General features: G+C 40.1%; 1 protein-coding gene across 2 annotated transcripts; it reads left to right on the top strand.

The window, feature by feature from the left end:
• Window positions 1–3,735: 3,735 nt before the first annotated feature.
• phf8 (PHD finger protein 8) lies at window positions 3,736–24,771 on the top strand. 2 transcript variants are annotated; one of them, XM_061676255.1, is made up of 22 exons: window positions 3,736–4,012; window positions 5,349–5,670; window positions 6,609–6,694; window positions 6,802–6,928; window positions 8,481–8,641; window positions 10,634–10,775; window positions 12,263–12,449; window positions 12,532–12,694; window positions 12,818–12,905; window positions 13,058–13,164; window positions 13,256–13,347; window positions 14,097–14,186; window positions 14,351–14,632; window positions 14,716–14,798; window positions 14,886–15,052; window positions 18,192–18,277; window positions 19,250–19,371; window positions 19,496–19,854; window positions 22,018–22,113; window positions 22,201–22,310; window positions 22,420–22,780; window positions 22,865–24,771. In XM_061676255.1, exons 2-22 carry the CDS (start codon window positions 5,564–5,566, stop codon window positions 22,951–22,953), a joined length of 3,105 nt encoding a protein of 1,034 aa, XP_061532239.1. In that variant the 5' UTR covers window positions 3,736–4,012; window positions 5,349–5,563; the 3' UTR covers window positions 22,954–24,771. The 2 variants fall into 2 exon arrangements, with proteins under 2 accessions (XP_061532239.1, XP_061532230.1); XM_061676246.1 differs by lacking the exon at window positions 3,736–4,012 and having other exon boundaries at window positions 5,585–6,694.
• The last annotated feature ends 800 nt before the right edge of the window (window positions 24,772–25,571 follow it).

Below are 25,571 nucleotides of genomic sequence, written 5' to 3'. Positions count from 1 at the left end.
CTTAATGAACTGTCAATCTTAACTACCAAATGTCAAAATAAAAGGAGACAAAATGATAACGTTGCTTGGTCATTGAATAAAATGGAGATTAAATGTTCCGTAGATGAATGAATCTCAAGTGGGGAAGGTGCACATATTTACAATAACTTGACAACTAAATCCAAATATGGAATAGCTAACTGATTCAAATTTAAAGCAATGCTACAAATGACTACAAATGATAATACCAACTACTCCCACCTCTGGTTGATGGGTACTTGGTCACTCATTGTTGGGGAAGGGCTGAATTTGTTGATGTGATTGATTGTGACATCACCAAAGATGAAAGAACAAAGGAACTTTTACGCTTGAACATAGGCTGTGGAGCCTGCATGTGGTAAGCCCAGGCATGAGTTGCACCTGATAGCACGTCTTGTATGAATGCACATTCTGTTACCATCCATCCATCCATTTTCAGTACCATTACTCATCCTGTTCAGGGTCACAGGGTGCTGGAGCCTGTCCAAGCTGACTTTGGGCGAAAGGCGGACTAAATCCTGGTCGCCAGTCAGGCGTACATATAGTGTGTAGCGACAACCACTCACATTAACATTGTCACTGAGTGGGAACTGAACCCACACTGCCTAGACCAAAGGCAGGCGAATGTACCACTACCAGGGGTGACAAACTCGTTTTTGTCACGGACCCCATCGTAGTGACGCTTGGGAAACTCCAACCCCAATTCCAGTGAAGTTGGGACTAAAGGGTTTTATTGTGTAACTGGTCTGGGGGAAAACAAGGGTGTTTATTGCAGTATCGTATAAAATGGAAATCAGATGAGGGTGTGGGAGTGTGTTGCAGGAAAGCTCCCAGAAGGGTGCATGTGGAGGCCACAAAGAACAGATGTCGGAGAAGACAATGGCTGCGAGGGGTTGCTGTAAACATGAGAAGACCGCGCCTGGAGCCAGCGGCAAATGGCCATCATTCTGCAGAGCAATGATGATGTCAGATGGGACCATGAACCAATCAGACGACAGCGATTCCATACTTCCTCTTTTAAACATTGTATAAGTCGGGGGCAAGAACAGATTGCTTTGTTCAGTCTGCGCTGTCTCTGCTGAGGCTAGGATTAGCGTAGTTGCTGACCCAGAGCTCTGTAAAATGTATAGACTTCTCTGTCAGGAATAAATTGGTTGACTGTTTACACGTTATCATTGTAGTTCTTTCACGAAAACGAACACGCATGGAACCTCGAGAGTAATAGGTGATTATAAAATTCAGGTTCCTTCAGGACGTTGTGTTAAATAAATAAAAACAGAATACAATGATTTTCAATTCATGTTCAACTTATATTTAATTGAATACACTACAAAGACAAGATATTAAATGTTCAAATAATCATTAACTTATAATTTTATGGCTGCAACATGTTCCAAAAAAGCTGGGACAGGTGGCAAAAAAGACTGATAAAGTTGAGGAATGCTCATCAAACACCTGTTTGGAACATCCCACAGGTGACCAGGCTAATTGGGAACAGGTGGGTGCAATGATTGGGTATAAAAGGAGCGTCCCTGAATTGCTCAGTCATTCACAAGCAAAGATGGGGCGAGGTTCACCTCTTTGTGAACAAGTGCGTGAGTAAATAGTCGAACAGTTTAAGGACAATGTTCCTCAACGTACAATTGTAAGGAATTTAGGGATTTCATCATCTACGGTCCATAATCCAGGTCCAGGTTCAGAGAATCTGGAGAAATCACTGCATGTAAGCGGCAAGGCCGAAAAATTGAATGCCCAAGACCTTCAATCCCTGAGGCGGCACTGCGTCAAAAACCGCCATCAATGTGTAAAGGATATCACCACATGGGCTCAGGAACACTTTAGAAAACCAATGTCAGTAAATACAGTTCGGCGCTACATCCGTAATCCAATCCAGCCCCTTTGGCGTTTTGCAATGCGTGTCATGTCAGTTAGTTTTAAAGTTTGAGTACTCGTACTTGAGTTTTCTTGAAGTCCAACTACACAGCTGTTAACTTCTTTGTACAGTTGTATAACAGTTAAGAACATTGTTTAATTCCATTTGGTTTTTTTAAACTTCTGACACTCTTTAAACGAGTCTTTATGTGAACTGAGATTTGTTTAACTCATTCACTGCCATCCCTTCCAGTTTAAGGCCTGGTACACGAAAATTGTTCTACTCTTAAAATATTTGTTTTATCTGCTACAGACGCCAAACATGAAGATAAAAAAGTTAAGTTTTGGTCATCGTGTGTGGTGTGCTCTGAGAATCTCAACACAGCAGATCACACACAAAGATTCTCTTGTACCACCGATCTCGAAATCTCACATGATCTCAGCGTTCCCCACACACATGAAGAGTGTTGGTCGTAAGCTGCCCCCGAGCTCGCGTTCTGTGGTCCGACGAGTCCACATTTCAAATTGTTTTTGGAAATTGTGGACGTCGTGTCCTCCGTGCCAGAGGAAAAGAACCATACGGACTGTTATGGACGCAAAGTTCAAAAGCCAGCATCTGTGATGGTGTGGGGCTGTGTTAGTGCCAATGGCATTGGTAACTTACACATCTGTGAAGGCACCATTAATGTTGAAAGGGACATACAGGTTTTGGAGAAACATATGCTGCCATCTAAGCAACGTCTTTTTCATGGACGCCCCTGCTTATTTCAGCAAGACAATGCCAAACCACATTCTGCGCGTGTTACAACAGCGTGGCTTCGTAGTAAAAGAGAGCGGGTACTAGACTGGCCTGCCTGCAGTCCAGACCTGTCTCCCATTGAAAATGTGTGGTGCATTATGATGAGTAAAATACGACAACGTTGTCTGTTGAACAGCTGAAGCTGTACATTAAGCAATAATGGGAAATAATTCCACCTACAAAGCTTCAACAATTAGTGTCCTCAGTTCCCAAATGTTTATTGAATGTTGTTAAAAGAAAAGGTGATGTAACGCAGTGGTAAACATGATTTGCAAATCATTGTATTCTTCTTTTATGTTTGACACAATGTCCCAACTTCATTGGAATTGGGGTTGTACATAAATGTTAAATTGGCTCATTATTATTATTATTATTGACTTCCTGGAGCTGGGACATCCAGTATTGGCGGAAGAGTGGATGACTGGTTAGCACATCTGCCTCACAGTTCTGAGCACCCGGGTTCAAACCCGGCCTCGCCTATGTGGAGTTTGCATGTTCTCCCCGTGCCTGCTTGGGTTTTCTCCAGGTACTCCAGTTTCCTACATCCCAAAAACATGCACAGTATGTTGATTGAAAAAAAAATCAACTCTAAATTCCCCATATGGTTGTTTGTTTCTATGTGCCCTGCAGATGGCTGGCAACCAGTTCAGGGTGTCCACCGCCTCCTACCCACAGTTACTGTAGCTGGGATAGGCTCCACCGCTCCAGCACCCCCGCGACCCTAGTGAGGATAAGTGGTGTAGAAAATGGATGGATTATTATATACACAACAACTTGATGGATAACTAATTTGGGACAGAAAATGGCCTCCAATTGTGGAATGAGCCATGTTCGGTGTGGCATACCACAAGAAAACAAGTCATACTTTTATGGTTAAAGTCGAGATTCAAACAGATAATAATCCAATTTCAAATGTGATCTTATAATTTTACGACTAATATTTTTTCCGTTTGGCTTTCTTTCATCGTTTCATAACCCCCCCCGCTGCTAACATTTTGAATGTGGGAAACTTTATTGTCGGCACACACGTTAACAGTGGTGAACAACGGTGACGCTGTTGTCTTTGAAAATGGCGTCAGTACATTTTCACTACGCTGTCATTTGTAGCTAAAGTGTTGCTTCTGGTCGCTTTCGACTTTCCACTTTGGATGCGTTGCGACGTTCCTATTTGGCCATTTCATCGTCGCTAAATAATAATGCGGCGAAGTACATTCATAATAGTGCAGTCCGTTGCATAATAAGGCCGCAGCTGCCCCGAGCTCGCGTAAGGAATACTAGTAGCTCAGTACTAGTACTACCCCGACAGCGGCGACGGCCATTCCGGTGAGTTGCTAACTAGCACTCGAACGAGCCGTCTTGTTCAAACTGCTACTCACTTTTGTTTTCAATTGTACAGCTGCACCGGAAAGTTTGATAGGTCCTTGGGAATGTGTTGCGTTTTTGTGTGGATTAGAACGCTCGGCGAATGTTGATTGATTAGCTACATCGCGGCTAGCTAGCATCACAACGTTCAGATCGCCAGTGAATTTACAAATAACAGCCAATAATATGTTTCGTTTGACTATGGAAGCATTATCCAGCCATTCAAAAGTTACCTTGGATTAGTTTTATATAGTTAGCGTTACATTTTACGCTAAAACACAGTGATCGTTTGCAGTTCCTTCCATAGCTAAGCCCAGGTGTAAATGTAAATTGTAACGTAATGTTATGAGACCTTTATGTTCAAACATGTAGGTATGTGCGTATAAATTTCAAAGATTGATTTACACGAGATCAGGATTATCAGACAGATCTTTTAAAGAGGATTCCACTGAATAAATATAATTTTCCAGTAACATTAAGAAAGAAAATGCATCAATTTATGGACAATGTCAAATTTTCATGACGTTCTTAATCTTTATCCTAATTTCAAAAGTCTGGTATCATTGGAAAACTTGCTTAATACAGAAACAGACAACGTATAATAATGATGAACTTAAAGTAACTGTAGCAAGCTAAGAGCCAGGTTTACAAAATAATCGTTAAGATGCAGAGTTTGCAGATGGCAGTCAGGTGATTTGTGGTTTTATTTTGCACTTTAACATGTATAGAAAATTTAACAAATTAAAAGAGTCAAGAATGAGCAAGCAGACCATTAGTTGTTGAAATACATAGGAACAAATAAATATAGCACAGTTAAGATTCATTCATAATTGATCAAATTTATGAAGCGTCAGAAGTGACGGAAAATATGAGCCAACTTAGTGTGTGCGAATCAACCAATTTTATCACATTTGGCAGACGCATAGAAAACATACAATACACATTTTCTTGTGCATTTGCAAAAGGATATTACCAGTTTTTGAGAGGTGTTTGTCAACTATAAATTGAGGAAATGTTAAGAGAAATGTAGTGTGTACTTGCATTATAGAGAAATGTCAAAGACATGGATAAAAAAAACAAAACTAGGACACGTGTACTATGTCATCAGTCATGAATGCAGTGAAACACGGAAAACAGCGGTTTGATCACGACTGAAGTGCACGCCATCAAGAGTGTAACTCGTTGAGTGACCACTTCCGCCAGCCAGCGGCGGATACACACATACCTAAAACTTGCTTACTGTGTTTTTCCCATCACTATTATTAAAGTATTATAACGTTCCCTTTGTGTATTCCAGCTCCCCTGGTGCACCTATGTGGAAGTGTCTTCGTCAGCCTGCACATTTATATAGCACAGAAATATTAGTCGCCAAGAGTTCCATTTGTAAACTGGACATTTTGAAATCCTCACACTTACTTTAAACAGTAAATGCCAATAGCTTTTCCTAAATAAGTATATATATATATATATATATATATACACATATACACACACACACACACACACACACACATGTTCAGTATGGCTTCTGTACCAGTGTACTGCCTGTGTCGTCTCCCATATGATGTGACTCGTTTCATGATAGAGTGTGACATTTGTCAAGACTGGTTCCATGGAAGGTAAGTGTTTTTTTTCTGTTCTTCCCAATTTAATTTTCTTAATTCTCATGATGGCGGCACGGTGGCCGACTGGTTAGAACGTGTCCGCAGGAGGCAGGAGCTAGTCGGCAGTTTGAAACTATTTCATTCTCCCGGCTCCCACACAGTCACGCGCGCACACAGAAGCCCCTTCCCTCACTCCACACTTAAAGGGATTTTCTAACATGTTGGGAGACAGGAAGCCATTGTCAGCTTTTTGTGTACTGGCCTTTTAAAAAAAAAAAATATATATATATATATATATATTTCCATTTTTTTTATTGCTGCCAAAAAACAAAAACTGGTACTGTGGTGTTTTTGATGCCAAAATACCTCGGTCCGGTACTGGTACCATCACTTGATGCAACACTAATTCACAAATTCACCTAATCACGTTTTTTTTTTTGTGGAACCTATTATGAGCTATTCTCTGAAAAACAAAATGAAGCTATTGGTGAGATTGTTGAAGTGATACATCGCCACTAAGAGATGTTCTCTGTATGTCTGGGTGCAGCTAAGTTTAGCCTGGGTTGTTAGTGGAAGTTACGGAGAGTCTTCACCACATGTGCATGTATACACACACTTCTGCTCTTCGCACTAGGGCTCGGTCCCTCAGTTTATAATTAGTTTATAATTACTGTAACATCGATGCTCATTTCTTCTCTAAATTATGTTAGCATTAACCTAGCTGACTTTTCCATGTTTATTTTTTTGTTTTATTTGTCAGTTTAAATTTAAACTTCAACTGGGACTAACAAATAACCAGCCTGAACTAAGAACTGCATGCAGCTGCTCTTAAAAATACCAGTACTAAAAATACGTTATCATCTTACTTTTTCTTACAGGAGGTATTGTAGTACTTTTTTCGTACCAGTACACAGTGGAACCCTATTTAAGACTTTATATTTGTTGTTTTATAGTTGTGTAGGAGTAGAGGAGGACAAAGCAACAGAGATTGATCTCTATCATTGCCCCAACTGTCAGCTCACACATGGACCATCTGTCAGTAAGTAAAACATTCCTTTTCTGCCAAGTGGAAATGGAAGTGTTAAGCCGTTACACAGTTGTGCGGATGTTCACCATAGTATCTGGCTCTCTTCTCCATGTTCACAGTGCGTAAACGTCGTGGAGGCAGCAAGCAGGGAGATGGAGCCGCTGTCGGGGTTAGAGACCCTAATCGTCTGGTGAAGACAGGCAGCCCCCAGTTTGTGAGGGAGCTACGGAGTCGCACCTTTCCCAGGTATAGTTCTTTATGGAAAATACGCTCCGGCATAGGTGGAGAGTGCTAATTAAAATCGTCTCCGCTACCAAAGGTAGGCATGAAAATGAGCCTCTATCATGTAGAGTTTTGGTGTCACTGATCAACACTCATTAAAGTGTTGGCAAAGTCAACACACAGAAAAAAATAATATATCCAGGTATTTATAATGACTCTCTAAGTTTAGTCATCAAGAAAATCTAGCAAAATTATTTCCATTCTACCTAATGGCATTTTAAACTCATTTACTGCCATTGACGGCTTTTTTTGACAATCGGCCTGTTTTTGTGCCGATTTTGCCCCTTCCCGACCAACACACGTCAAACGCCAGACAATCTTAAGACTTAGAAGATTATCCTAAAAGATTGTCCTAAGGTCTGATGTGTGTTAAGAGTGGGTTCGTCACGATTTTAGGGTCCAAAACAGGTCGGGCGCGACAATCTTAAATAATTAACGTTTTCAATATTTACGACCAACACTCTTCATGTGTGTGGGGAACGCTGAGATCATGTGAGATTTCGAGATCGGTGGTACAAGAGAATCTTTGTGTGTGATCTGCTGTGTTGAGATTCTCAGAGCACACCACACACGATGACCAAAACTTAACTTTTTTATCTTCATGTTTGGCGTCTGTAGCAGATAAAACAAATATTTTAAGAGTAGAACAATTTTCGTGTACCAGGCCTTAAACTGGAAGGGATGGCAGTGAATGAGTTAAACAAATCTCAGTTCACATAAAGACTCGTTTAAAGAGTGTCAGAAGTTTAAAAAAAAAAGTAACAGTAGCATCCTACATTGAACATTCTGAAACTCTTAATAATGGGAGAGTAAATGCACACAAGCAAACAAAATTTTTAAAAGCAAAATTGGTTATCTCAATTGCACAAATAACACATAATGGCCCCACATAAGGAGCATACAGTGGAACTTGTGAGGTTTCCCTATTGTAGAAAAACTCAAATGGAATTAAACAATGTTCTTAACTGTTATACAACTGTACAAAGAAGTTAACAGCTGTGTAGTTGGACTTCAAGAAAACTCAAGTACGAGTACTCAAACTTTAAAACTAACTGACATGACACGCATTGCAAAACGCCAAAGGGGCTGGATTGCTGAGTCAGCAAGTGTTGTACAAGTGGGAAAAAAAAAAAGGAAAAATACTCTTGCAAGAAAAAGTATGTGGGCCTTTTGGAATTAACCGGATTGCTTTATAACTTGGTCATAAAATGTGATCTGATCTTCATGTAGTCACAACAATAGACACAACCAATTATAGATTTCCATTTTTTTTTTGCAGAACAGAGCATGTTGACATCACAGTGCAGGGTGGAAAAAATATATTCAGAATATTTTGAACAGCTTAAGGATTGTAAGTAAGACTGCAGGAGCACTTGACTTCACCAGTTCCACTGTAATCTTTAATAAATAGGCCCGTTGTTAGGTAAAGTTTTCTTTTTTAAAAACGACAACCTGTGATGTCATAAAAGGAGACGAGCCAAACAACCTTCGACGTGTGTGTTTGTGTCATTCACAGTGCAGATGAAGTGTTGCTGAAGCCGTCGGGGGCCCAGCTAACAGTGGAGTTTCTTGAGGAGCATTCATTCAGTGTTCCTGTCATGGTGCTGAGGCGAGACGGGCTTGGCATGACTCTGCCGCCAGCATCGTTCTGTGTCAGCGATGTAGAACACTACATTGGTAATTCACACCCTCCGAATACAGTGGTACATCCAAGTTGGACCATAAATCGGTTAGAAATAAATTTGGTATTGCGATCAATGACACATCAGTGGCTTTTTTTCATGGAAATCAACTATTTATAAAGCACTCTAAATCAGGCTTTACACGATCAGGATTTTTGGCGCCGAACAGTGAGTTTAAAAAAAAAAAAAACGATCACCGATCTGATCACAAGATGGAGCAATGTGTCTATTTAAATGACTTGTTCATTTACTGTATATACTTGTGTACTGTATACTGCGTATCTACAACAAAAGTATTCTCTATTCAGGTCATGTATTCTAATCAGTCAGGTCAAACAAACATGACAGAAATAATGGGTGCTAACTTACTGTAATTAAATTACTTCACACACACCGAAACTTTAGAGCATGATTCGACAGACCACCAGTGCAACTGTTAGTGCTAGCACTAGCTTGCTAGGCTACATTATGTTTTGTTGCCTGCTTGCGAGCCGTATCGTATTAAAAGTACGTGAACATATCTCAAGCAAGCCTTGAATCAATGTCCTCTCCCGAGCACTGGTGATCACCAGCACACGTTTTCCCCATTTTCTTCTTATAATACACACGACGTGATCGATTGTTGTTGTCGTGGCTGTGGTAACGAGTGGATCAGGTCGCGTTTGAGTTGACAAGATAAAGACCAGTGATCGTAAAAGACGGGATGCGGTGGTATCAGAATACAAGATTTTATTGCAGTTGTCTGACATAGTGCAATCATGAAAGACGAAATTTGTCTTGTTGTCAATCACGACGTGTGTGTCCTTTGCGGAACCAATCAATGACGTCATTGATCGGATCGGCGAATTATGACATTAAAGGCAATTTTATTTATTTTTTTCTCATGATCGCGACACATTCTGTTTATCCCATACATATACTCTGTTCGAGTAAAAGGGGCTTAAACCTGTCGTAATTCCGACGTTGGCATTTCTGTCCCTCATAATGGATGTGACAATCCTAGATTCACCCCTAATCTTTATTTCTTTATGGTTTCTTTATGGTTTGTTTTATTTTATACTCAAAAGCTGTGCTGATTTCAAATTTCAAAGTGATGCAATGCCCCCATCTACATGGATCAGTTAGTCTTTGCAGTGGATTACAAACCTGAATTTCAAAGACATGCTCGGACAAGACCCTCCTTCTACGCCTACTTGTTGAAATATGTACTTGATGTATATAACATTTGGATTCCAGTTGGCCAATATGAACATTGATGGCGGTGAATGACTTAATTGTCTCACGAGTACAAAATGAAATCAACCACCAATGTAACGTTACAAAACTTAACGTACATGAAGTGCTCTACCTTTTGAGCACAAGTGACAAGATCATGGCAGCTAATCACCCGACGGCTAGCGTGAGATGCTAAAGTAGCAAACTAAATCTTCAATCAGTGTCCCTTGTTTTCAAATAGTACCGATGGGTTTAAGTTTACCACTCAGACCACCGAGGTTTATTCACAAAGGCAATGTAACAAAATGTGGCGTGGTACTCTACCAATATAAAGCATGAACAGCGCTAAGAAATTTATGTATGAAGCAATTCTTATGATCAGTCATCCACATGACCACTGGTGGTCATCTCCCAGCTATCATGAAACTGAAACACTCTTCAACACTGGACAAAAGTACTTCATCTCTCTTGAGAATGTGAGTCTACACACTTCACGTAACTTTGTGTGGGTGTTTTTTCTTTTACCGCTGTCCCCTTTTTAAAAGAAAATGTCGCAAAGCAATCACGCAAGTTGAGCCTTTGAAGGATGAAGTGAAGTCTAGTGAGGTCCCCTGATGGCGCCTACAATATAACTACCTCATGTATGATGACACTTATTCTCTGAAAAGTTAAATATAACTTCAACTTTTGGGTATATTTTTCACCAACTTTGAACTTCAAGGTACCACTGTCTTTCAACAAGAACACTGCTCTATGTTAATTGTACCTGCAGGGTCGGACAAGGAGATTGACGTGATCGACGTGTCTCGACAGTGTGACTTGAAGATGCGACTCAGTGACTTTGCTGAATACTACAACAGCCCCAACAGAGACAGAGTGCTAAACGTCATCAGCCTGGAGTTCTCAGAAACCAGGTTCTTAAAAATGCTTTCACTACTCACCTGACTTTGTTCATGTTGCACAGGACGCTCACATGATTTGTTGTTCTGCTATTATTCAGAGTTTATTGAAATTGATCCGGGCTGGGCAATATGGCCTTGAAATAAAATCTCAGATTTTTTTCATCACAAAGATCTGATTTCTGATTAAAATAATTTGTTTCCACTTTGCTTTGTGAAAAAGCAAATGACAATGGCATTATAAAAGAAAGCTTTTAAACATCTTTTCCCATGGAATTAAATGCCCTTTTGTCAAAATGTATGTACACTGTATTGCCAAAAGTACTCGCTCACCTGCCTTGGCTCATATAATTTTAAGCGATATCCCATTTTAAATCCATATGGCTTAATATGATGTTGGTCTACCATTCACAGCTATTACAGCTTCAACTCTTATGGGAAGTCTTTCAACAAGGTTTAGGAGTGTGTTTATTGGAATTTGAGCGTTTTACCAGAAGCGCATTTGTGAGAGCGCATGTCCACTTGAAATCAACCCAAAGGTGTTCTGTCAGGTTAAGGGCAGGACTCTGTGCAGGCCAGTCAAGTTCACCTGTAATAAATTCTCTCCATGTCTTTATGGACCTTCCTTTGTGCACTGGTGCCCAGACATGTTGGAACAGGAAGGGGTAATCACCAAACTGTTTGACTGTCCAAAATCTCTTGGTATGCTACAGCATTCAGAGTTCCTTTCACTGGAGCTCATGGGCTAATATTTTGGAAATTTCCAACTTTGTGGGAACACTTTGGAGATCGCCTCTTCCTGTTCCAACATGATTGTGCATCAGTGTACAAATCAAGGTTTATAAAGAGATGGATGAGAGCGTTTGATGTGGATGAACTTGACCTCAACCCTATAGAACACTTTTGGAGAAATTAGAGCGGAGACAGTGAGCCAGGGCTTCTTGTCCAACATTAGTGTGTAACCTTACAAATGCGCTTCTGGAAAAATGGTTATAAATTCCCATAAACACGCTCCTAAACCTTGTGGAAAGCCTTTACAGAAGAGTTTAAGATGCTATAATTTCAGAGAGTGGACCGGTGTCATATTAAACCCTATGGATTAAGAATGGGATGTCACTTAAATTCATATCTGACTCAAGGCAGGTGAGTGAATACTTTTGGCAATATAGTGTATGTAAACAAGATCCTCAATAATAAACTGTCAAACTAAATGGATTGAAGACCGCACCCCCTTCCAGTTCTCTGTTTTGTCACGTACAGTTGTGCAGATGAAGGGTTAACCTCAGCAAATTATTAAATGATTTGCTTAACGTATATAATTGTGCACTATGTCAACATTTAGTATAATTAACTGTGATTGCCTTGCGCCAGGCTCCTTACTTGTCAAACGGATAAGTGTACAAATGATTGTTACGATAAAATCGATTAATTGCCCAGCCCTAAAATTAATAGATGGAAGGGGAAAGTAGAGCATTTAAAATAAACTGTTGGGTTTATTTCAGGCTTTCAAACCTGGTGGAGACTCCAAAGATTGTGCGGAAGCTGTCATGGGTAGAGAACCTCTGGCCCGAGGAGTCTGTGTTTGAGCGCCCCAATGTGCAGAAGTACTGCCTAATGGGAGTGAAGGATAGTTACACAGACTTTCACATTGACTTTGGAGGCACCTCAGTTTGGTATCATGTTTTACGGGTGAGGACAAAACATTTGACTTAACATTTTGTATTAATCAAATTTAATTTTAAATAACCCTCCCATGTTCCCATTCATTCAGGGAGAGAAAATATTCTACCTAATATCCCCCACGCCAGCCAACCTGGCGCTTTTTGAGCGGTGGAATTCCTCGTCCAATCAGAATGAGATGTTCTTTGGAGACCAGGTTGACATGTGTTACAAGTGCTCCGTCAAACAAGGAAACACCTTGTTCATTCCAACCGGTAAGCAAGAACAAATTACTCTTTCACTTATATTCTGTGTCCCTCTCTCTATTTGATCATATTCAATAAGGAAACAATTTCCTAGCAGTTGTGAACACATAATTGATAACGTGTTTTTTCCAGGGTGGATTCATGCCGTGCTGACTCCAGTGGACTGTCTGGCCTTCGGGGGAAACTTTTTGCATAGTCTTAATATCGACATGCAGCTTCGGTTAGTTTCTTTAAAACTATTTTAATGCCATTCACATACACTCTTTGTGTACACACCCCCTCTTAAAAGCTAGGTGAGAGATGGTGTAATGAGAAAAGAAGGTTAAACTGGTCATAACGAAATAAGCATATTTTCCTTTGCTTATATTTTAGGGCATATGAAATAGAGAAACGGTTGAGCACAGCAGACTTGTTTAAGTTTCCCAACTTTGAAACAGTGTGCTGGTATGTGGGAAAGCACCTTCTTGATACCTTCAGAGGTAATGTTTAAATGTCCATATGTTAAATGCCCCCCACCCCTCTGACTTCATCTTGTTCTCTTTCATAAGCATACAATGTTCTGTCTGGCAGGTTTGAGAGAAAATCGCAGACACCCAGCTACTTACCTGGTTCATGGGGCAAAAGCCCTGAATAATGCCTTCCGCACCTGGACCCGGAAAGAGGTAGTTTGACTCTTCGACTGAATTTGTGATGCAGGGTGAAGAGCCCGATTCCGATTTAGTGCCTATATCTACTACAGTATTTGTATTTTCAAGTGACCCCTAAATGATATCATTGTGCACATTATATGACATAAAACAGTCTGCAATGTGCACACGGCTATACAAGTGCACAAGTGTCAGTATTGGGGAGCCACAATGCAGTAGTAAATCATAATAAATACAAATAATAAGAAAATATTTAAATAATACAGCCTACAGAAATAATACAAATATTAGAGGTTACACAGCGTTTAGTGTGCCATCACAGATTATCACAGGTGCTGTGGGAAGTGATCCAATTTCACTTAATTAGTCCAAAGGTTTTTGACAAATAATATATCTTTGAATTGTCTATGCCAGTGCTGTATAGTGATAGGCAGAATAATTATATGTTCTTCCACTAGATGACAGAATATACATAATTCACCTGTGTAACTACTTTTTGAGACGACAATACGCATCTTTGCTCAACAAAGGTTGAGGGACACGTGTTTAGTTGGCCTGGACATATGTGCAACACCTACTCTAAAGTATACTGATGTGTGGGTCAAAATAGATGGAGGAGGTGTTAAATAGTGGAGAACTTCACTTGCTGCTTTAATTGAACGAATACTCCTTAAAACAATTGAGTAGTTAGAGCATGCGTTCACCGTATCTCATAAGGGACTGGGATAGGATTTGATTACTTTATTGTACCTTCTTACACACAGGCACTGGGCAATCACGAAGTGGAAATTCCAGAAACAATCAATACCCAGACACTTGTGAAAGACCTTGCTAAGGAGATACGTCTGGTTGAGGTAACTAAACAAATGGCTCAAAGCATAGGCATGCACATTTTTATGGTATGGAATGAAGTTGAACAGTGTAAACGTGTTTTGTACAATATATATAATCCTTTATTGTCAAGTATTTTCAGCTGTATTTACGTTATAATATCACGTTGCATTCGCTCTCGTCATAGGACATTTTCCAGCAAAACATTGGCCGCACTGGACCTCAATTTCCTGGCTCGCCGCGCTCAAAAACTCCCTTGACCACCTCTCAGAATTCAGGCCGCCCCCCTGGAAAGAAGAAAGGCCTCAAACCCAAGGATATAATTGGAAGTCTTGGGCCAGCAGGACCCAAGAAGAAAAATCAAAAAGGTCTCCTTAAGACTGAAGCTGGAGAGTTGGACCTGCTTGAGATCCATACCAAGCATACACTGAAAAAAATCCAACCTGGCAAGTCCAGAAGCAAGAACAAGGTACACATATGAAAGATGTAATTTGAAACATTTCAAAAGTGGAAGCATAAGTTTTACTTTCTTGAAACCTTTGACCTCTTAAGTTGGAGCTGCCTTTGGAAGACTTTGAAGGAAAGTTAAACAAAAGCAAGCTGAAACTTGTGCTGACCAATGGGAAAATTCAAGGGTAAACTTTGAGACTTATTGCTGTGTTCATTATCTACTGGTCTCACCAAAGGCTTAGGTTCCAACTGGTTATTTGTTTCAACTCTAGCAAGAAAGTGGGCAGCAATGGTGCAGGAGCAGCTGCCAACTACCAGCACCTTGCCATGGAGGGATCCAGTCTCTCTGACCTGGAATCAGAGGATGAGCTCCAAATAGATGAGACCCCGCCTCCACGCCGCAAGCTTGCTGGATCAAGCAAGAAGAAGAAACTCAGTGGTGAGATTTGTTGTTTATAATTGCTGAATGTACTGTAGTTGGTATATTATAGCCAAATTCACACCCAATAAGCTGTAGAGCTGCATGAGGTGAGCTGCGTCATTGCGATGTACGTATAGGCAAGTCCTTTGATGTACCGCGGTACCTGTCCTTCAGAGACGGTATGTACGTCTTTTGAGAGTTTTTTTTTTCCCCCCCAGAGTGGCTAATAATTCTCCAAATAAGAGGCAAAACGTGTTTACTTCAAGCTTTTTATTTGTCACTCTCAGTTGTGGTTTACTGTAAACTGTGTGGCCATTGCAGGTTGTGTTGCATTCACTCTTTTGACCAGTTTAAAGTTAGTCTTCCTGTATTTTTTTTTCATAACTAAGGGTTAAAAAAAAAATTGTCATTTTTTTTCTAATATCGTGTAGCCCTCATAAGTAGTATCAAAACATGTATGCAGGGTTGGCATTGGGTCATGAAACCTCTTAGCCAAAACACACTTGTTTGTAGTAAGCCACAAAATAACGTATGTTTATGTGGCTAAACCTTTAGCCACACTTAGCCAGTCCTCGTCACTGGGAAGCCGATAAGCTTTAACGATGTGGGCCCAATTTAAACTACCTGGTCATAAATCAGGATTCGGACTGAACCATATGGGAAGGTTCTCTTAATTGCGAGGTTTTGTTTTGTTTTGTTTGTTTCTTTTAAAGTGGCACTAAGCAGGCCCCAAAAAATGGCATGTAAATTCTACACACCACAGAGAAGAGTAATGTTAACAAGCTTACCAAATTTGAATGAATTTAAAAAAAACAAATCAATAAATAATCACTACGTATATAAAATCAGGTTTCAAAACTTAAATACAGGAAGCCCTCGAGTTACGACGCACTCGACCTACGATGTTTTGACTTTACAACGCCCGTGCCTCGTCCGCCATTTTGTCCCAGCACCATAGTGTTTCTGCTTAGCTAGTGCATAGTGGTTGTCTGTGTTTGTGCGCCGGGAGTATTTTTGCATTTTTCGCCCTCCTTTTTTCACACACTCAGCAGTAATGGTAAGTACAGCATCTTATTCTTTTTATTTTAACGTATTTTAGTTTCTTTATACGAAGTGTTAACCTTTCCTGCTACGGTCACCTGACTGTGGTCAGGGGACGCAGGGGTTAACTCCCTTCTCTCGTCGCACAGCTGTGCTGGGTGGCGGCAACAATAAAGGCATGAAGCACCGATTTGCTGCTTTAATGGCTTTATTAGCTCCTCTGCACATTCAACGTCAACGGGTCCTCCGCTAATCGCTACTCTTCACCGGTCGCCATCACTACACTTGCTACTGTACACACTCGCACCTGCGTGCACGCCTTCCTCCTTCGCAGTCCCGTCTCACTCACACATCGACGCAAACGCCCACACACACTGAGCTTGCTGTCACAATCACGTGGGACATTACCCGTAACAGAAGTATTTCGACGTAAATTCCGACTTTAACGGTGAAATCTGACTTACACGGAAATTTGGGTTACGTCGCCAGGGTAGGAACGGAACTCGTTCCTCAATCGAGGACTTCCTGTAATATGGGGCACCTCTTAGCTCTCAGACGCTGTAGGTGTGTCGAATGGATGCGCCAAAAGGAGTCAAACATATTGAGGGGGTGATAGCTTACAGTATATGATGTAAAATCACGTTAGGAGGCTCAACTTCAAAATTGGTTATTGTGGACTATAATCATAAAAATAAGCACACATCAACTTACACTTGTTGGTGACATAATGTCACAGCTGATCATGGCACCTGACGTCAGTGGGACGGTAAGAGGAATCCCAGGTAGTTAGACTCTCGGCACTGCCCCGTTCACTAGTATCAAGTTACCCACGAAGTCATGTTGACTCTGGTGAAAGTTTACAAAAATATCCATTGTAAAATGCGCACTGCAGAGATGATGCATTGATATGAAGAACAAATCTTTATTTCACTATTTAATTTAAAAAAAAAAAAAAAAACTTCAATCACAGTAGAATATTGACATTCATTTTACGTCATCCCTTGTAATAATGTAATACTGTGGTAATGATGCTCTTGCCAGTAGCAGTAACACTGCTGTCAGTGTCAGCAGAGGAGAGAGATAAAGTGGAGTGTGACACAAGTGACACTTTTCATCACCAAGATGTGAGCATAAAAGCAGTTGAAACTATATTAAATGTTGATTAATGTTCTTATCAATTACAGAAAAATGTTAAATTGATTCACTTTATTTGATAATCCTCAAGAAGGATCTGAAGGACTTAATAGAATTTTCTCAAATTCAAACTTTATAGTTGAAGATAAACATTAATATTCTAAATCTTTGGTGGTAAATATTAGTTGGCTAACTTCAGCAGTCAGATAATTGTAAATAATTTAAAAAACATGACAAAGTGCTCTGTATTACATAAAGGGGTTGGGGGGAGGCCCTGACTATGTTTGCCGTGGGTCCCCATATGACTAGCTAGCTACGTACGGCCCTCCTTCGAGCCAGCTTGGCATGACAACTACAGTAGCTCGTGCATTGATGAAGAAAGCAGCTAGCTAGCTGTGAGAACTAATGTGATTTGTAGGACACATTGACCATTGACACTTCAAACGTACGTCGCGGTAATAAATGTGCATGCTTCAATTCAGCGCCAAGCGGCATCGAGTCTTTCCTTCCCCGATGCGCCGCCTCCCTCAGCTGGGAAAGCCTGTGAGCCTGACTGTTTAGCCAGCAGCAGCTGGACGGCGAAGTGAAGGATTTTAGAAAGCGGGGGGGAAAACTACACCATTAACACCGTTCATGTGCCCTGCGACTAACAGGCGACCAGTTCAGGGTGAAGTCCGCTTTTCGCCCAAAGTCAGCTTTGATAGGCTCCAGCACCCCATGACCCTCAACTGGATAAGCAGTATTGAAAATGGATGGATGGATAACACCGTTCACACACGGCAGAATGGCACTTTAACTTTTATCAAGAAGGGCTTTTGAGTTTTAACAAAGGCAATTTTTATTCACCAACATGGTTAACGTGGGCAATATTCGCTTCGCCACATCCTGTTTCCATTAGCCATTGGCGAGGTGGCAAACAGGCAGCGCAAACCCTGTATATGGTTCATTTCGTAACATGTGGTGTGTAAACAATGCTCTCCAGGTCTGCCTAGGAAGTTGCCCAGAGCCAAGCCTTGCTCTGACCCAAATCGCATCCGGGAGCCAGGCGAGGTAGACTTTGACATCGAGGTAAGCTCAGTATGAATACACCAGAAACAAGTATATTGACTCATAACACTTTTATTCATTGTAATTTCTCATGTATGATGCATAATTTTTTCCTAAATAAATCTTAAGTCAATAGTGCATATTATACATAGTCATAATAAAAGTTTAGAAAGTCCATCAAAAATGGTGTATTAGTAGATATGTGCTTTAGAAAAGACAGTTTAGTTTTAAAATCATATTACTTGGAAATTTTGCATTCTATTTAGGTTTGTTAAAAATACTATAATTTATCTACCTCTATATTATATGTTTAAATAATGAGGATGTTTAATTTTCCACACTGCAGCTTTTCCACCTCCCACGTGGCCATTGGCACTTTAGCCGTCTTGCACAATTTACTGTAAACTAGAACGGTCATCTGCCTGGATGCCATTTTGACTCCTGGTGCAAGATAATTAAAAAATAAGACACAACAGCAAGCTGCAGAGGGGAGATCAATTCACAGGGTCTATTAACATTTACATTATTACAACTATTTATGGGAAAAGGGGACTAACTGACATAAAGCAGCATTTTAACTGTACAACGGCGCTAGGCCCGCTGGGAAATCCCCTGATATCAAGCCACCATGTTTTAACAATGATGTTATCATCATAGTAATAATGTGAAATAACAATAGCCTCAACCATTAAAAAGAAATGATTGTTTCCAAAACAATGTGAAAAGGAAACCTGGTTGCAGTTAACGAAAGCTGTGTTTGCTGATGTGTAACGCATCATATTCATCACAGTGTTATTACTTAATGATTGTGTATTTTCGACAAGCCTGCTAATTGTATAATGACAGCGTTCTCTGTTATTGTTTTTTCTTTACATTTATAACATTTAACTCTGTTTGCCCTTGTCAGTTTGTAATGCATAATCCCCCAGAAGTAGATTTATGACTGTAAAGGTGCCAATATTCAATAAAGAATGTTTGTGTACATGGCCTCAGGAGGATTACACTACAGATGAAGAGGCCATGGCTGCTCATGGTGTGAAGGGCGGCGCAGGGGGCATCCTGGATTTACTGAAGGCCAGCAAACAGGTGGCAGGCTTGGACTCCTCTACACTCAGGTTGGAACACTGTCTTAGTTTTATCTTAAACATTTCTAATAGTTGTAGTTATGATATACATGTGCCACACCACCTCTTCTTTGGTGTGACTCGTTGTTTGCCAAACATATTTTTCCTTCTCCAGTGAGGAAGCCCCGGCCTCTCCCAGTACTCGCGATGCCATCCAGGGCATGCTCTCCATGGCTAACCCGCCTTCCTCCTCCTCTTCGTCCTCTTCCTCTTCTTCCTCCTCCTCATCCTCCTCATCATCACCCTTGTCTGTCTCTGGTGGACTGAGAGAGGGATTGGGAATAGTAAAGGGGAAATGCGGCAGAGCTGTGTGGGTGACTGGTGGGGTCAAGAAGACCACAGGAACTGAGAAAAAAGCTGTTATCCAGCGTCCTGGAAAGCGGCCCATTAAGCGTCCAGCACGACATCTTAGTGACGAGGACAGTCCAGATGAGCAGGAGACGCTGGGAACCTGTTTTAAAGATTCCGAATATGGTAAGCAACCAACAAAAAACGTGGTGTTCCTCCACATAGAACAGTAAAACACAAGCACAACGGTGCTCATGCAGGAGCTGCTGTTGACCACAGCTCACGCCCAGACACTCCCAGGCAGACCCTATGGGCTGAAATATGTGCCACCAGGAATTGAATTTGAATTTACGAACTGAATTTGAAAAACATAATTTTAATTTGTATTAACTGAAGTCCAATCAACTTGAAAGTGAATGTAAGAATTTTTGTACACGCAATGAAAATTCAAATTATATATTTTCACATTCAGTTTGATCATTTCAGATTCAGTTTGACAAATTTCGTTTCAAATTAGCTGTGACAGACATCCGGGAACTGTAAGGAATAGCAATCGATCAGCGATCCACAGATTTCGTCTTCGGCCAATCAGCGCCTTTGTTTTTTTTTTTCACGTGACATAGGGATTATCCGGGAAATCAACTCTTCTAACCAGCGACAGTATTTTAACCTTTATACCACCTTTCCTTAACCTTTGCGGAATGCATCATACAGTCAGAAAGAGATAAAAATTTGCTTCTTTTCGAACATAGAAAATGACATATCACAACGACGTAACTAAGTCGCCATTCCGGTTGTTGCCAACATAACGTCCGCCAGATATTGAACTCCATGCCTTAGGCTTTACTGACACCTTGGGGTAGAAACAGCACACAGCACATCTCGATGCAGACAGCACTGTTTCAAATGATTTCCGGGGGTTTACATGAATGAATTGGAGTCCAGCCCTTATGAAGCCGTTGTCCATTTTTTGGGAACATTTTAGGACTTTGATGTATTCCACCAAAGACAAAACAGTTTAAGTCAAAGGTCAGAGGGCTAAAATTTGGCCTCAGTTTTGAACAAGTTAAACTTTAAAAAAAAAAAAAGAAACATGGCACATTTTCCAAGTTATTAGAAATAGGAGATAAACATTGACGATACACTATTATTCCATTCTATGGCACTATTAATTCCCATTATAAATCACATTTTTCAATGTACTGTGAACATGATGTGCTATAATGCTTTTCCTATAAATACCGAATGAATCAAGAATTCGGGGGTGTTTGGTGTGTATTTCCACTCCTAAACCACCAAATGGAACCAGAGACCAAAGCATTATTTTTTTTGCAAATCTAAGCTGCTTATCTCCTGCTAATGCCCAAAAGAAAATGGACAAGGGATGCATAAGGATTGGACTCCAATTCATTCATGTAAACCCCCTAAATTCATTTGAAACAGTGCTGTATCGCGATGTGCTGTGTGCAGTTTCTACCCCTAGGTGTCAGTAAAGCTAAGGGATTGAGTTCAATGCCTGGGTGATGTTATGTTGGAAAAGAACCGGAAAGATGACTTAGTCACGTCGGTGTGATATGTCGTTGCCTATGTTCGAAAAGAAGCACCTTTTTATCTCTTTCTGACCGTATGATTCATTCCACAAAGGTTAAGGAAAGGTGGTATAAAGGTTAAAATACTGTCGCCAGTTAGAAGATTTGACTTCCCGAAGAATCCCTATGTCACGTGATTAAAAAATGAAGGCGCTGATTGGCCGAAGACGAGATCTGTGTATCGCCGATTGATTGCTATTCCTTACAGTTCCCGGATATCTGTTACAGCTAATTTGAAACTGAATTTGTCGAACTGAATCTGACATGATCAAACTGAATGTGAAAATATATAATGTGAATTTTCATTTCAGGTAAAAAAAACATTTTACATTCACTTTCAAGTTTATTGGACTTTTGTTAATACAAATTCAAATTGTGTTTTTCAAATTCAGTTCGTAAATTCAAATTTAATTCCTGGTGGCACATATTTCAGCACATAAAACCCACCATAGCTTGAGCCAACCAGCTCCACCAGGTCCCGCCTCTTAAAGGCACATATCTAACACAGACTCTAGAATATGCACTGTAATTTCTCTGTTATGGTCGAAATTTTTATGTGTTCAAATATGTATACGTTTTGTTTAAAAAGTTTATATTGATAAGTTTAAATGTGTTTAAAGTGTGTGGATGAGTAAAACTATAAAAAGGTTTTTGTATGGTCTCTTTATATTGCAGATTTGTCCCTATAACGGGGTTTCATTGTACAGTAATTCACGTTTGCGCCCACTAAACTTCCAGCTTCATTAATGATTCTTCTTAGTGTATCCATCGTTGGAGTCTGATGAGGAGGACCATGCTAACAAAGCTAAGATGAAGCGGAAAAAAAATTGGGATGACACACCTTGGAGCCCGAAAGGTAATACATACAGAGTAACCTCAAATGTGCATTTTAAATTTCTGATCTTCTACCGATTTAATCTGTCATCCTCTCTTCACTTAACAGCTAGGGTGATGCCTACTCTTCCGAAACAAGATCGACCAGCCAGAGACGGAGCGCGAGTCGCATCAGTGGAAACGGGCCTAGCAGCAGCTGCAGCCAAGCTAGCACAGCAGGTGAGTGCAGAAACAATGACGAGATGGAGTTACAATCAGGTTGTTGAGCAGCAGCATATTTTATAGCTCTTAAAGCATAAATTCACCCTTTTCTTCGGCTATGATTCAGGAGCAGCATAAGCCTGTGAAAAGGAAGTACACCAAAAAGATGCGTCCTCCTGTCCCTGTTATGAGCCCTCCTCCAGTTCAGACAGAGCAAGCTCCGCCCTCGCCACCACATGTTCCAGAGTCGGCACCTGACTTCAGCCCACACAGGAGGATGGATTACTATTCCGCCAGTCTACTTGATCATGAATACACAGCAGGGCCGGGACCTTTTGGCCCTGGTGGCCCTAGAGGGGGTGGAGCTATGGCCCCTGGGGTATTCCTTACTTCACGCCGACCTTCCTTGTCGCCACAAAACAGCAGCTCACTCTCCGGTGCATCGCCTTCAGGGTTAGCCTGTCAAGGCATAGCTGGAGTTGGTCAAGGTAAGTGAAATAGAGAAACAGCACAATTTGTATATTTGTCCCTTTTCTCATGTACGCTGCATGTGTGTATCTTTTCACATTTAGGGAAGCGTCCAAAGAAAGGACTTGCAACAGCAAAACAGAGACTTGGAAAAATTTTGAAGATTCACCGCAACGGCAAACTTCTTTTGTGATGGAATCTGGAACTATATAGCTGAAGACATGAGTAGGAATGTTTTGTGAAATTATTATTGGAGGTCTCGAGATAGTAATCTATATTTTATACTTAAAAGTGTTTACTAATGTTTCCGTGTTAGTTTGACCATCTCTTGGCCAACATTTTCATTTGGCACTCCACTACTGTCTCTGTATAACAGTATCACAAACACACCTCTCACTTAGTGCATAAAGGCCACATAAAGTGGACTATTACAATTGGGTTTTCCAATCACAACTTTAAAAGGGAAAGAAAATGATACATATGTCTTTGTCAGTTAAAATATAATTCCAACAGACACAATATTGTAGTCTAACTTTTTTAAAACCTATTTTTACCTCAAATGAACTTTTTTTAATAGGACTTCTGATGCCATCAGTCTACAGTTTTACAAAAAGATCAGTGTGAAATTACTGTTTGCTTGTTAAACATTTCATATATAGATTACAAATTGAGGTAGTTAAGTGATGCAACAATTGACCCTGTAAATTATATTTATTGTGATTTAATTTATTTTAAGAGGCAATATTTTGTCATCTTTACCCTATTTTCTTATACTCTTTCCACCTGAATTTTTGTTTGTCATTCTTCTTGGTCCCTACTGACTTTTCAACCGCAGTATAAAAATAGTAACAATTATTTTGTTGGAAATCTTCATATTTTTACATTTGTTTTAATTGTACATATGTAATATTTGTGATGTGTACATAGTTAGATTGGAAAAGCAAAGACAAAAATGGTTTACAGTGGATATAGAAATGTTTTTAATAAAAATAAATTTAACTTGAACTTATTTCTAGGTAAGTCTATCAGGATACGTCTTGCCTACTCTACCCCATCATATGGTATACAGTAATTCCCCCTCAGTCGCTGCGGTTAGGTTCCAGAAGGCCCTCGACCCACGCAATAAGGAAAGATCCGTGACACAGAAATATCCTATTTAAATACACCCTTGGCATGTTTCATAGCATTTATAGCAGTAGTTTTTAAGTCTTTAAACACTTTTAAAACAATCCAAACACATTTAAACATATTGAGGGCAAGAGCAATGGTTAACACAAAAATGCTGTACAGACAGTGTGTGTGTGTGTGTGTGTCTGTGTGTATATATAAGTAACAACTGTGATGACAAAAAAATCATGTGATATTGTGGGACCATGATAAGTGATCCACGATATAGCGGGGGTTTACTGTGCAGGTCATATATATCATCATTAGCTTTTGAGTTTTTGCTACAGTGAATAGTCATTTGGAAGTGTTCATTAAGACCAAGTTCTCGCTGCTAAAAAGAGCAACAAGAAATATTCAAGCACCACCATGTTTCACGGTGGCTTTGGTGCACTTCAGTTGGTCTTTCTTTTTTATATCCACTGTAATTCTGCTAGGCTTCAGCATTCATTCCATAGAATGTACAAGAAATAGAATGTCGGCAGAAATGTTGATGTACCAAATGAAAACGTGAATGATCACCTTGTGTAAATATACAGTATGTTGTAATTTTGTTTTTATAGTTGAGAAACATTGAAACCTTTCTTATCGTTGTACATGAGACATTGCTGTATTTTTTAAATAGTTTTTTTTATATATATATTTGTATGCATTAATTGTCGCGTTTAGTCACGTCTTGGCCATGTAACATTTGAAGTGTACTGGGGAAAACAAGTTCATTTTGTTTCCTCATGGTTTAGTTGATTATTAATCATCATAGATATTCAGTTTTGTGTTTTTATGTACTGTTTTAAACGTGTTTCAATACGACTTGGAAAAGAAATTATAACTAGATTTTTTTCAAATATGAAGTGATTGATTTTGTGTGCGTGTTTGTGTGTTTAGTCAGTTGGAGACAACTGTGTTAATAGGAAGCTGCGCACACCACAATTTATGCTTTGTTATAGATGGACTTTCGGGCCAATATGTGTATGTTGCTGCCACAACACATTCTATTTTTGAATATTTACATTCAAATATTCTCATTACTGATGACTGCCCTTTTCATCCATGCATTTTCCATATCGTTTATCCTAACTTGGGTTGTGGATGAGCTGATGCGTATCCCAACTAACTGGGCGAGATTGAAGTACACCCTTCGATTGGTCACCCATCGATTACAGGGCATTCAACCCCACATTCGCACTTATGGACAATTTAGCGTGTTCACCTCATATAACATGCATGTTTTGGGAAGGAGAAACCCAACTTGAGCACGGGAAGAACACGTCAACTCCACAAAGGAAGACCGGAGATGAGTTTGGAACCCCGAACCCCACAACTGTGAGGCAGGCGTGAAAACCACAATCGCAACCGTTTAATTTCGATAAAATCATTTTAAAGTCAAATTTACACTTGAACAAACTCAGTGAAATGTTCTTAACGCAGTGAAAATTCCTCTGTTATTTTACTAGTCTGAGTGCAAACGAACAAAAGAGAGTATTGACTAATTATTATTCCGATGATAGCTGGGATAGGCTCCCGCGACCCTTGTGAGGATAAGCGGCTCAGATAATGGATGGATGGATTAATTTTTTATTATTATTATTATTTTTTTTAAACATGGGAGTGCCCCCTATCCCCCGGTAGACTAAACACGCGGCTATT

The sequence above is a fragment of the Phycodurus eques genome, chromosome 1 (assembly GCF_024500275.1).
Source record: "Phycodurus eques isolate BA_2022a chromosome 1, UOR_Pequ_1.1, whole genome shotgun sequence".
NCBI lineage: Eukaryota > Metazoa > Chordata > Actinopteri > Syngnathiformes > Syngnathidae > Phycodurus > Phycodurus eques.
This window is presented reverse-complemented; position numbering and strand designations above follow the sequence as displayed.

Coding starts and splice junctions, on each gene's coding strand:
- phf8 (XM_061676246.1), top strand. CDS start 6,472: ATGCAGCTGCTCTTAAAAATACCAGTACTAAAAATACGTTATCATCTT. Junction 10,776..12,262: donor CTGGAGTTCTCAGAAACCAG/GTTCTTAAAAAT, acceptor GGTTTATTTCAG/GCTTTCAAACCTGGTGGAGA. Junction 12,906..13,057: donor AATATCGACATGCAGCTTCG/GTTAGTTTCTTT, acceptor CTTATATTTTAG/GGCATATGAAATAGAGAAAC.